The 13,948-nt window shown below is 46.7% G+C and overlaps 1 protein-coding gene across 4 annotated transcripts in view; it reads right to left on the reverse strand.

The window, feature by feature from the left end:
- Window positions 1–13,716, reverse strand: part of ANO1 (anoctamin 1) — a 66,629-nt gene extending 52,913 nt beyond the window's left edge. For 3 of the 4 annotated variants that reach the window (XM_042022430.1, XM_042022429.1, XM_042022427.1), the window contains exon 1: window positions 13,512–13,715. In XM_042022430.1, the coding sequence (XP_041878364.1) occupies window positions 13,512–13,569 (58 nt within the window). In that variant the 5' untranslated portion in view covers window positions 13,570–13,715. Of the gene's footprint in view, window positions 1–13,511 lie in introns of all 4 variants that reach the window. The other variant, XM_042022428.1, reaches the window with a different exon arrangement.
- Between the last annotated feature and the right edge of the window lie 232 nt (window positions 13,717–13,948).

A 13,948-nucleotide genomic window follows, 5' to 3' on the forward strand; every position in this document is an offset into this window, starting at 1 on the left:
AGAGAAAGAGAGAAAGAGAGAAAGAGAGAAAGAGAGAAAGAGAGAAAAAGAAAACCAACACAAAATTAAACAATCTACCTTAAAATAAACTCTGCGGTATTATCTGTCTCTTGTCAAAAAGTTATTAGGGAATAAAAGTGACAGACTGTCTACTAAGATACATCCCATGACCAAGTGACACACCTAAAACTTGTCAAAGACTTCCCTCTGTCGATGTGTCTGCTTATCCTTAGTGCCCACACGTGTTACATTACTGTATATTCTTGGAGGGTGGAAGCTCTTGATTTATTTGTTGCAGGCAAAGAACACTTCTTTCCCGCACCTGATTTCACCCTTCTGATGTGACAGGTCTTTGTCTGTTCCTCACATAAACCAGAAAAGTCCTCGACTAAAACCAGACTCCATGTAATTATTTTCCCTTAAAAATAAAGTCAATAAAACTGGCAAATGTGAACAAAACTGGAACTGACCTATCAAAGAACTGTAAACAGATTTTCCTCCAGTGCACATTCTTCTCATTGAGGAATTACTACTGCTCAGTATTAAAACCAGACAAATGATGTGGTGCTTTGGTGAAAGAGGGGCTGAAACAACTCATGTGGACAAGTTACAGGGATGGATAAAGGAGCTGGTGCCTCAGCCCAGACAGCAATTAGCTCTTGGGAACTCAGTGTCTGGTGTCCAGCCTTCGCCGAACGTTGCACGTAGGGCCCTACAGAACATGTCACATCAGGACTGCAACACCAGGCTCGGCCAGCTCCGCTTCAAAACTGGGCTTCGACCACAGCTTTGATGTGGTTGCACACTGGGCATGTTCCCATGAAGTTTTAATTCTTGTTAAAACTGTGGGAGGGCAGAGCAAGGACAGCAGGAGGGCTCAGGAGAAAAGTGCTGCCGTGGGGGCAATGTGGAAAGGGTTTCCGCTGCAGTGTAACCAAAAACATTCAGAGAGATTTAAAAACTGTTTGTAGATGAATAGCTGTACTTTTTTTCTGAGAAGAAACTTTAAATGAAAACTAAACTGAGCAAATAAAGCAAGCTACAGCTATTGAAATGGAAAGTGTACAGATCATGGGAAGGAGAAAAGAGCAAGTGGAATGCTTCACACTGGAAGGGGCACCCAGGAGGGCAAATACACAAGAGTTTGAGTCTGAGCAAGAGCAAACCGTGTGTCAGAAACCAGTCTACACCTCATCAGCTGGACAGATGGAGAGAGAGATCTTACCTGTAAACATTGATAAGACCAGTTTCAGCACAAAAATTCATTTTGTTTCTTCATCATCCCTTGTTGGGGAGCAATTGAAACTCTTTCCCACACTCTTGAGTACCTACTTTTATCTCCATTTGTCTCAATGCAGCCTGAGTGATGTGAAGGTAGCCCAACAACAGCAAAACGTTTATTTCCCAATGCTGTGAGGAATCCATAGCCCAGGGCACCGGAATTCTCTGCCTTCCTCAGAGCTGGATCCTCAGAGCATCCCAACACCAACACAGCGTTGCTTCACGGGATTCTATCACCCAGTGGTATTGAGTCAACCAGAAAAGAAAAGTGCCTTCAGACATGAAGTGAAGAGAAATCTCTGGCCTTCCCAAAAGGAAGCGCAGGGAGTAGTTCAAAGCTGAGCCCTAAGAAAACCCCTGGTCACAGAGGGTTTTGCCTTTCAATATGGTTTAGATTAAAATCCTATCTGCCTCCACAACTTTGATGAAAGTCTTGTTTTCCGTGTCAACCGAAAGCAATGAACTGAAACAAAGAACTTGACACACGTACATGTCTCCAGTGTACAAACAACTGGCTGTTTCCATAGAAAAATCAGAGAACAAACTGAAATAACTCTAAAAAAAGGAATCCCTGATTTTGTAATAAAGGCCACACAGTCCACTCAAGTGAGCACAGAACTGGAGAGGCAAAACTGATTGGTTTTACCCAAACACTGCTACTGATTTCATCCCTTACTTCATCTCTTCTTTGCCCCAGGACACATTCCTGTGGAAACTGCAGGACTCGCCTCTTACTCAGCACAGCATTTGCAGAATTAATTATTGAGCATTTAATCAAATCAAACAGTGAATGAACATACTCCGAAGTACAAGTTCACGGCAAACACAAAGCAAACCCAACACCATCAACTGAATTTTTGTGGTTGAATGCAAATCTCTTATCTGTGCTCACTGGAACCATTCTGGTCTGGGCTGCACACAAACTTATTTTGTACGCCAGAGTCAAGCACAGTTCAACAAAGCAGAAAATCACCAGAAATGCCATTTGGAAGTCGGAGATTACAAACACCTCTTGCAAGATTTTAACACCATCAGACTCCAGATTCTGCCCTGATTTGGGAATAAACTGATATTCTGAGCCCCATCTTGCAAAACCCACAAATCCAAACCCAGCCTTGTCTCCACTGGGCACCACTATCAGCAAAAAGTCACCGATCAATAATGCTGGCACTAAGTTCATGCAAGGAATAGTACTGGCAAAGGCTTTGGATGTGAGCTGAAAACCCATTTAGTTAAGAATATTTTATTGTGGAAAGGACTTGGAAACAGAAAATAAGTTAAAAATGATAAAGAGACCTGAATAGAAAACGCGTGGTTATAAATGGAACAGTCGCTGTGAGCAGACAGTTCTGTGCATCCACATCTGTTTCCAGTTCAAAGCAGTTCATGTGAACCAGGGGAAGGAACTATTTTTTCCCTCAGTGCTGCAAACCTATCTGCAGTCTGGCCAGGGCACAGAGTAGGAAGAGGGAGAAACCACCATCGCTGGCTCAATCCAAGTTTCAACGAGATGGAGCAGCCACCAACATCTCTGCTTGCCTTTCCCCATTTTCCCGCCCATATTAAAACACATTTAGAAGAGGAACAGCAACATTTGCAAACACTTGTGGCAATTAATGCTGTTTGCTTTTGCTAAAACCAAGCTTAACGAAAGCTCTGGTTTTGTTCCTCTGCTCACAGATAGTTTCTGTTTCACAACTGTCCCTTCTGGGGCCACTTTGATGATAACGTGGGAAAAGCAGGCAGAGCAGTCAAACAGGGAAATAAATATATAAAAATAATAGGGCTGCTCCAGGACTCATTCAGGTTCCAGAGGAGCTCAGATTTTCTGTGGAGAGCTGAAACATTTTGTCTACCCAGTTCAGGCCTTGTTTTTGTAATATCCCTTTATCTCCTTCTTTTGAATCTTAAAAATGAATTTTAAAAAAAAGTAACAAAGAAAGCAGTGGCAAGAAAAATGTGGGGCAAAGAAACAGAAAGAGCACTCAAAAAAGGGTGAAAGATGGAATTAGCTTCCTGTTTTGGTCTGACAGCAATACCATACTCCAGAGGAAAGACACTCCCCCGTAATAGTCTGGTCATGAAAAATATTTATTTTCCTACTTACATTACTAGATGACTACACACATACAGTGCGTGGGATTTAAAAGCTTTTTTTTTTTTTTAACATCAAGTTGCTCACATTGAGGTTGAAATATGTTTATGGGGTCCCTGAGTTTATTTGCCACAGGAAAAACATGAAACTTCCCGCAAACAACTCCGCTCCTGACGGAAAACGCGCTCAAGTCAGTCAATACCGAGTAATTGCTGGACTGCAATCAATCACAAGCTCCCAGGAACTGCTTCAACTGGGTTTTGCTTTAAAGATTTAGTGCTGTGACTGGTGAGGCGCTGAAATCCTCAACTACCATTCAACACTGCTCCCAAACTGGATGGCAAAGCCTCCAGTGGAGCAGAGCTCATGAGAAGCTCCCCGAAAGGCAGAGTGGAAGGGGCTTCCACTTCAACTCAATAATCCTTAAAACTCCTTACATAGATGCATAAATGAAGGGGCAGGGCTGTGCTGAGAAATGCTGCTCGTGTCAGGTGCAGAAGGTGCCGTGGAGGGTGGGAAGCTGCTGCAGATTTCCCCTGGACACAGAGGCAGGGAAGATGTCGGGATACACAGGATGGTCTCCTGCTCAGCTGCCCACTTGCCACCAAAACCAGGGCTATTTGTACACTTAAGTGCTTCTCTGGATGAGAGCCAGAGGGCACAGGGAATTGGAGGACACAGCCCCCAGGAGCTATTCTGAGAAAATGTACTGAAGAGAGAGAAAAAGGAAAGCTTTCATTAATTTGTATTATCAAGACAACAAAGATCTTGTTTTGGAAACAATAATCTGGTTCTTTTGACTGAGAGCTTCTTAGCAAGATGCCACAAAGAGAAGCTTTAAAAATTAAATTAATTCACCTGCCATTTAGAAACTATTAGCTTTAAAAGGCTTAGATTTGATTTCTATGCCTCTGGTATGTAACGATGTTTAAAATCTAAACCAAAACCTGTTTCTGCTCTTCCTCTGATAATTAGTAGATGGTCTCTGGTTTTCATTATCTGACTATTCATTTATAATTTTAGATGGGCTTAAATGGTTAAGATTAATCAAAAATCCTTGATCACAACACACAAAAGACAAATCGTTATGGCACTGTAAGAACGGTACCGGTGAGCACAATTTCTCTTGCAGCCAATGATTTGTCATTATCCTCAGTGTGTTTGAGAGAGAAGGTTCATTTCTCGAATGAAAATGATCAGCTGCAAATTTAAAAAAACAGCTATTCAATTTTTACAGTGTGATGGCACTCATCAGTCCCCTGCAAAGTAAGCAGCAGAGTGAACCAGCACAGCCCGATGCTGTGAACTCCGATTCTGAACTAAGGAGCGCCTAGAACAATTTTACCCTGGGTAATCTGGGGCAGACACACAGCACTCTGCTTCTTCCTCACCTTCACAATGCACAGGGTCTTACCCTGGACAAGTGTTCTCTCAGCTGAATCCATTGCAAGTGAACTAAAATGACAGTTCTTGTTTTCTGTTGCCTGTCAAACCCATAAATTCAAGATACTCATTCTTGCCATATGCCAGAAGTTCTGCAACTTGAATGCAATTGCAAATGGAGTGATGGGCTCTCATGATGTCTCCCTACAATTTGTGAAGCCCTCTAAGATATGTGGATACAGAAATACCTTCTAAAGCATGTACAAAAGGGCTGGGACATGATTTTGATCTTCAGCCTCTTAACCTGGGAATTAAAGGAGGATCTCCTGCGTATCCTTGAGTACAATTGTTCAGAAATAGGATCTGTTCCTATTCCAAGAGCCCAACCATCATCTAACACCCCAGGGAACACAGTCAAATATTTCTCCGAAATGACTGAATTTGAAATGCGTGGCACAGGAAGAGCTGTCTCTCTGAGCTGAAGTGTGTCCTGGCAGCGTATCTCAAGCTGCTCTCTCATGCCTTTAGCTGGTCTCAGCTTTCTGGCAAATGGATTATTGACAGCAATAAAGACATAAAGATGAAATTACATTTCAAATCTATGTCCCTGTCGATCTCAATGCTATACCCTGGAAGACAAATTGAGGGAGCCTGCAAACACAACCCTACTAGTTCAGTGCTGATACCCACATCCCCTGAAACCTTGAAATGAAAGTTAAGGATTACTCAATTCACACCCTCTGTACAATCAGTCATGCTGGGAAAAAAAATGGAGTATGTGGACACTCTGTTTGCTACAAGAGAGATACTCCCAAGATATATCCTGGCAAAGAAAATGGTGCTCAGCGTGTTTTAGCTTAGATTATTTGCCACTTCTAAGGAGGGAACAGAATTACAGCATCTTCTGCTACTGTTGTACAGAGGGAGCCTTAAATTTCAGTAGGGACTCACCCCAAAGGAAACCTCTACCTAAAATTCCTGATTACAGTCATGAATTTTCAGATCTGTTTGATTCAAGTTGGTGGTTGGTTTGGGGCAGCAGCACGATGTACTGACTGTATGCTGTAGGAGACTAAATTTGTGAACATACATTGCTTGAGCTGATCAAAAGAAGGTAAGTGTTGCTTTGGATGTTGGTGTGATGAACCTTAGGGATAGTGTGAGAGGAATAATTAACTGGAATGTCACTTTTATGACTTTAGTGATAAATCAACCTTAAGAATTTCCCTTCTAACGATTATTTCTCTTTTAACTCTTTGCACAGAGCTGCAAGGCCTTACCACTTTGGAGGCAGATGCAGCAAACAGCTTTCCCCTCCATGCTGCCTATGTCATGTGTGAGACCCCTGCAGCACAACCGCAAAGCCAGCCCTTTCCCTCAGTGACCCCAGAGCTGCAACTCCTACACCTGGCGAAAATCCTGGAAAAAGCCTGGCTCCACATCCTTACTTTGTGACTCAGGCTCGTTTCTGTTTATACTCCTGTGAGCTGAAGAATGATGATGACTAGTAGCTATATGGATAAATAAAGTATGTTAAGTCACAGGAAGTGAAAAGGGAAAACCATTAATTTATTTTTAGAAACCTGTTCTTGCCATTCATCGGGAGAAGAACATTCAAAAGTTTGCAGCGAGATACAAAGCATCTGGAAGGGGTTTGCTGACTACATACCAACACTCAGACTACACACAGAGAAGCATTTGCCTTCTTTAGACCAGTCCCAGACTCTGTGCCAGGGACACAGGGTACAGGCAGTAATGGAGCTGTTCTCACTAGCAGGAAAGGGTGCTTTCCCCACACAACCTACAGCTGCATGGTCTCCCCCTTCCAGTGGTCCTGTAGGTGCACCGTGGCACCAGCTGGTACATCCCAAACTGCTGTCCACACACCTTCCATCAGCAGTGCCCACACCAGGTTAAATGCCAGGGAAAATGTCCCAAGGGCCAGATTGCCTTCTCCAGACGGACAGAACAAGGTGCTGCACCTCGGCTGGGGCAGTCCCAAGATACAGGCTGGGCAGAGAATGGATTGAGAGCAGCCCTGAGGAGGAGGGCTCGGGGTTGCTGGCTGATGAGAAGCTCAACATGAGCTGCCAAGGTGTGCTGGCAGCCCAAAAAGCCAAATGTGCCCTGGGGTGCCACAAAAACAGCGTGGCCAGCAGGGTGAGGGAGGGGATTCTGCCCCTCTACTCTGGAGCACTGCATCCAGCTCTGGGGCTCCAACATGGAAAGGATGTGGACGTGCTGGAGTGGGTCCAGAGGAGGCCATGGAGACCCTCCAAGGGCTGAAGCCATCTATGGAGCCAGGCTGGGAGAGCTGGGGGTGTTCACCCTGGAGAAGAGAAGGCTTTGGGGAGGCCTTAGAGCCCCTTCCACTGCCTAAAGGGGCTCCAGGAGAGCTGGAGAGGCATTTTGGGCAAGGGCCTGGAGTGCCAGGATGAGGGAGAATGGCTTCAAACAGGGAGGGCAGGTTCAGATGGGATATTGGGAAGGAATCGTTCCCTGAGAGGGTGGGGAGGCCCTGGCACAGGGTGCCCAGAGCAGCTGTGGCTGCCCCTGGATCCCTGGCTGTGTCCCAGCCAGGCTGGATGGGGCTTGGAGTAGCCTGGGACAGTGAAAGGTGTCCCTGCCCATGGCAGGGGGTGGAACTGGGTGATTTTTAAGGCCCTTTCAAACCCAAACCACCCTGGGATTCTGTGACCGTGCCAATGCTAATCAAAACCAAAGAGGTGATTAAATCTGGAACTGGATGCTCTACTCCCAAACACACAGCAGTGAACTCAGTACACCCACACCCCCCTTGCTCCCCCTCCTCTTGCTGGTTTGCCAAAAGAGCACCAATCCAACAGTGGAAAAGCTTTCCAGGCCGACAGCGCCGAGCCGCTCTCGTGATGAATTTAACGGGATTTGCATAAAAAGCTTCCATCTCTTGCAGCCCGCAGAAGATACTTCTTTTCTGGGCAGTCATACCACAAGCATAAAGTCATGCCATATTTTGAATCTTTGCCTTCCAAAATCCGGGAAGAATCGCAAGGCAGACTCATTGACATGTCTTGTGGTACGCGGGCAGCCAAGATGCCATAGTACAAATGGCCAGACATAAATATACAAGAGGTTCTTCTCTGACTGTTAATGCTGCTCTGGACAAGTGTGTGTCACCATCTTTACTTCAAAGTAGTAAAAACCCTAAAAATTTGAATGGTGATTAGCCCTGAAACTTCCACCTTGGCTCTTGTTCCACTTCTTAAGAAAAATTATAAAACTCCTACAGTATTGTGTTGAAAATCAGAGTTTTAAAATTCATTCAGAGTTCATTACTTTTACCTCCACGATGTCACTGAAGTCACTCTCTGCTCACTCCTCCTATTCAATTTTTAACAATGTGTCCTGAATCTGCTCTGAAAATGTAATTTAGTTGCTAGACTTTTCCCTTCTTCTGCTAATTGAATGCTGTGACATGTATTTCTCTCTCCCTGGACACATCTTCTCTCAGTAAACCTTACTTATCAACACGCGGATCCCTATTGCACGTTGCAAGCTTGCTCTGCAAGCAGGGTATCAGCTGACGTCAATGAAGATGTACAAGGGGCACCAAATATTTTGCAACGTGTTTAGAAAACAGAGATTTTTCTCGTTTTAGTGTGTACTCCTCGGGCTACAAATAGAGGGAGAGGTAAACCAGCAGGACTGGGAGCCAGGAATACATAACTCGGATTGTTGTGTATCACTGATGTCATGATAGAAGTTCAATAATTTACAGCATTTGGAAAGAGCAGTAAATGCCTGCAAACCACTTGGGCTTTTTAATAGCAGATTTCAGGTTTCAAAACTCCCTTGGAGCACTTAGAATTGTGTGGAAAAAGTGTGGATAGGTGTTTGTGTCAGTTTAAAAAAAGAAAAGGTTCTGCCTTTCAGAGCTGCAGCCTGAAAGGCCATCTCAGTAATTGTATACATTTTTAATATACCACTGATAGGAATAAGAATGTACATCCAGGTCCTTGCACAGATAGAGGGCTGTCAAGAATAAATCAGATATGTAGATAAGGTAAGCAGGCAAAGATATTAAAGAGGAATGGCACTGGGTCTGGTGCTACTGCTATCTTTCCATCAGTTCAAATCTGGAAATAGTTTCCGTAATGGCTGGAAGGACAGACTGCCAGCAGAAGGTTCAAAAAAAGTGAACTGTGGGAGTCTGAAGAAGACAGCAAACACTGGCATGTGGGCCAGCCACAGAGGAGAGGCAGGGACAAGCCACTGGAAAGAGCAAAGGAAGCTGGAACACAGAACACACGGAGCAGCACAAAGGCACGGAACAAAGGCGAGGCAAGGACGGAGCAGGGACACGGGTCAGCTGCTGCAGAGAAAGGCTGAAGGATGCAGGGAGGTTAGGCGGCAGGGAGAAGGGCTGGCCCTCCCACCAGGATGTAGTACTAGTCTCAGAAACAGAGGGATGAGGGGTACAAATCACAGGCTAAACTAAATAAATAAGAGTCTATTTCCCTGGAGGGCATGTGGGCTCGCCTAGGACGCAGCCGTGGTGACTAATGCAGGCCAGCACGAGGAGCTCTGCTTCCTGTGCATTCCAAGCCTCCCGAGCCAGGCAGACATTGTGGTTGCTGCTAAAAGGCCCACATTTTCCATAAATTACCTCGAAGGAGCAATGGAGACACCACTATCTCTGTGCTCTTCAAAGCGCCAGGACAAAGTTGCACAGTGTCAGTGGCATTGCTCAGATCTAACAGCTGGCACAAGATGACTTAGCAGCACTGAAAATAACCCCATGACAGGGCTCCAGCAAAGCTGCCAACCCCTGAAAATCTGCCATTTGTAAAACCCCCTCCCCTTGGGATTTGTACCTGTGACACAACTGCAAGTCTTGCCCTAATCTCCAGTTTGGCTGCCATCATGGGGGAGGTCGGGAAGGTGAATAACCCCACGCCAGCTGAACACCTTCTGCAGCCTCTGAAATCATACAGAGCTCTTTGATCCCACTGCTGCTAACACGGCTTGTGTAATAAAACATGAGGCTGCGAGCAGGAGGGCTTTCTCAGAATCCCTGAAAACACTCACAAGAAATCAGGGGAGTGGTGACTTCCGTTCCTGGAGCTCACCGGACCAGTGGTGCACCTACACAGTGACCCAACAATTCCATACGAAATGCATGTTTTGATAGTGTAGATACTCTTCAAATTCCCCATCATCTTGCCGGAGGACACTGCCAAGGGCTTGGGACAGGCTTTCCTCCGGCGCCTGCTCGGTGCCTTTGGCTTTCCCAGGTCTCATCCCTGTGCTGACTGCCCTCTGTGGCAAATGAGGATAAAGCAGAGGGATCAGCCTTCCGAGGGCGAGTACCTGGAAGACAGGGAGCAGGATGCTGAGCTCTGTGTGGAGGCTGATGGGATCACTTTCCCCAGGAGTCACAGACCTTGCTGCACAGTGTGATACCTCTTTAGCACTATGACCTCAATGGGAACAGCTCCTCCCTGCTGGAGAGGTTTCTGGTCAGGAGTGTATCCCAGGGGATCTCTCTCAGGACCCAGCTGTGTGAGATGCCAAACGTGCCCCGGTTAGTGCCAAACATCCTCAACAGAACAGAAGGTGGGGCCAAACTTGGCATTCATCAGCCTTTCACACAGTGAAGTCCTCAAGCTTTTCATGCCTGTCACAGCCCCTTTCTTCCTCTCCTCAAAGTGATCCTAATTAAAAGTGAGCCTTATTTTCCAACCACAGCACGTTCCCAAGCACTTCCTTTTCTCAAAACTGCCAGAACCCAAAGGGTGCAATTCGAGTCAAAAGGGACATTTTTCCCTTCCTGATGCCAATAAACAGTGCTACTTCCCGGGGCTACTCTGCTGCCTACCTCCTGTTTTGGCACGTTGCTTTCCCCCCATATTTCATGTCACACGCCCGTGCAACCTCAGCATGTGGCCCCAGAGCTCCACAGCACCTTCCTGGCACATCCACCACACCTGACTGCACAGTGCCCCATTTCCCACCACCTCGACGCCCTGTCAGAGCTCCCAGTGACTGCCAAGCTGCCCTGCCTGCTGTCAGCCTGGGGCAGGACGAGGAATGCTTCCCATGGCACATCCAGCACAAAGTCAGAGCCACTGCCCCAGCTGTGCACACGCTCACCCCCAGAAATTAATAAGTTATTACAGAAAATTAAAATATTAAGTCAATGATGTCCATGACTGCAAGTTACAGAGCTGGAAAAGAAGTCCTAATTAAATCAATACAGTTATTAGTCCCTTGTCATCTCTGATTAATTATTAGCTTAATATGCTCCATCATTTTCACTGCTAATGGAAAGAGCTGCAGTTCTACCAGGGGAAGCTGGGCAGTATACACCAGAAACCCATGGAGACGTGCTGGAACTCCCAGCTCTGGATTGAACAAGGTCTTCCAGAGAAGAGGGGAAGGAACATTTCATTTTTTGGGGCGCTGCTCTGACAACATTGAAGTTTGTTTTCAAAGGGGGCAGATGTTCACACGGGGGATTTTTGACTGCTGAAAGGTTAGGGGGTAAAGACTTGACCCCTAAAGCTGGGCTTAGCCCCAGGCACTTGTCCCAGTGCCTCCAAGCTTTTCTCTGCAGTAACAGGATAACACCACGATCCTTTCAGAAGCCAGCATGCCCCTCCCTTGCCACCCACAGAGTTCTGACCCTCACCCCATCCTCACCAGGGGTGCTCATTACCCCATGGCACAGAGGAGGAGTGGGCACATAATAAGCTGGCAGGCATCAGCTGTGGCGCCTGGCTCCTCAGGGCACAGATGTAGCTCAGGACACCTGTCCTTTCATGCCACCGACAGGGCCAAAAATAATGTGCTGAGGTCACTTTTTTCCTTGGTAGTGATAAGTGAAACAGTACTTTGGATGTAGGCAACAGATAGTATTTACCCAGGGCTTAGGGGAGCGCAGTTTCCCTTTTGCTTCCCTGTCTTCCATCATCCTCTCACTGCCCCCAACTTTTTCCTAACTCCCAGTAACGAGCAGGTTTCCTTTGCTGTCTGCAGGAGGATGTTTTTGAGTGTAAAAACGTCAAGGATGGGTCTCCACATGTCTCTCCAGCAAGTTAGGAAGCGAATTTGTACCACAAATGCTGCTATGTCATTAGACGGGAGTTTTGGCTTACAAACAGCTTTTACAAACAAGCCCTTTTGGATAGGTTATCAACAGAAATACAAACACACGCAGCCGAGAACCAAACTGCTCCTTGAACTCATCAATGGAGCTGTTCATCCTGCTGAGGGGTGATTCAGTAAATTAAATAATGTCACTGTAAAAGACTGTGCTTCTCAAAGATAAAAAGCCACTCAAACGATTTCTCAGGACTCTCACCGCCCTATCGCTGCGATTACCTTGTGATAAGTTGCCACCTGCCCCATGAGTAATGGTAGTTCCCAGTGCCATTTTATCATTTAGTCCTCTTATTGATATCTCTGTTAGTGTACTGCCACAACACTTCAGCTTCCCATGCTCTCTCTACTTGCCTTCCACTGCAGTTGTGCAAAGTTTGAGCTTCTTATCTCCAGAAAGAAGTTAAGGTGGGACAACCAGTGTCATGCAGAAACCCTTTCTCCCTCTCCTTAGATATAAAGCTCACCTGTTTTGTGCCAGACATTAAAGAAAAAGCTTGAATTCTGAGCGCTCTGACCAGCCTAGTTTTGATGAGTAAACAGCATTTCTTCTAGAAATGGGCTGAGCTCCAATGAAATATTTGGCCATTTAATGAGTAGGCTCTAGGATAACGGTTTTTGTGGGAATCCAGAAAAAGGGAGTAAAGAAAAGGGCTCCCCGTGCTATTCTTAGCTGCAAACAGCTAGATTTGGAATTTTGATTGTAAAGCATGGAATTTATAAATGGTGCCATGCTAAATTTACTTCATTTGTATACAATTCAGCCGGATAATCAGAAGTGTTCCAGTATGTTCCTGGTTAGCATCTCGTTTCTGGTTTTATTGTCTCCAAACTGGTAGAAAAAATGCGTTCAGTAAACAGTACTTGCAAAATTTGTGTCTCAAGGCGTGCGCACAAAGGTTTTCTATACACAGATTTTATATAAACGCACATGTGGGTGCACACGCATGCACACAGACACTGAGCCGTGATTTATTTCCAGAGGGAAGCCAAGGAAATTCCCACCCCCTACCATTTAAACGATCTGCTCTTTGGCTCCAAACATTCTGCAACTTCTCAGCCAAGGAATGTATTTTCCCCTTCCAATACATATAATTTATTTTGCTGTACACATTAGTTAATGATACCGAGATACACGATTTAGTCAGTTCTGTAACAACATTACTGACAATCTCAGACAGATCCATTTCATTTAGTAAGTTGGTTTTTTTTAGCTTGTCTTCCGCAGCACAGTGTGAATTAACAGCAATCATCAACTCAAGGATTTGTCACACACACTTCTTACTCCGGCAATTTTTCATAATTAGATTGGCTTCCCGCGGTTAGACGAACTTTTAATTATGCTACTAATATAGGTTAAAAGGACTTTATCCTGTTTTACGCTTCGGGAGGGGGAGGCGGAAAGCGGGAGATGGGAGACGAGCTATTTCATTTCACCGGTACTCTGCGGCGATTATTTCTGGATTTTTAAAAATAGTCGATGAAACGCTAATAATAAATCCCTTATCGGGGCACCCGGGGCGGCCGCCCGCCGAGCCCGTCCCCGGCCAGGCAGGAGCGCGCCCCATCCCGCACCTTCGCCAGCGCGGCGGCGGCGGCAGCCGAGACTTACGCGGTCCCCAGGGCGCGGCGGCCGGCAGCCTGCGCAGGTGGATCTCATCCTTCTCCATCGCCCGTCCGAGCCCCGCAGCCCTCCTGCCACTTGGTACCAAAGTGAACTTGCCAGGATCCCTCCTCCCGCCGCTCCTCCTCCCTCGTCCCCCCCTGCTGCCGGGGCGGGCGCGCTGCTCCGGGAGCGGCTCCGCGCAGCGCCCCGCCGCCCCCGGGCACACTTTAAATACGGGCGCCGGGCGGCGGCCGGCCCGGCCCGCCGGAGCGCGGCCCTCCGCGGGGAGCCGGCCCTCCCCCCGCCTTGCCTTGCTTTGCCTTGCCTTGCTCTGCCCTCCCTCCCTCCCTCGGTGACGCCGCGGCTCTCCCCGCCCGGCCGCCCCCGCGCAATCCCCGCGCGTACCTGCGGAGCGGCGGCGGGGCTGACCTTGGGCGCGGGGC

The sequence above is a fragment of the Corvus kubaryi genome, unplaced genomic scaffold (assembly GCF_017639235.1).
Source record: "Corvus kubaryi isolate FWS band 111438036 unplaced genomic scaffold, C.kubaryi_AGA036_p1.0 37201, whole genome shotgun sequence".
Lineage (NCBI taxonomy): Eukaryota > Metazoa > Chordata > Aves > Passeriformes > Corvidae > Corvus > Corvus kubaryi.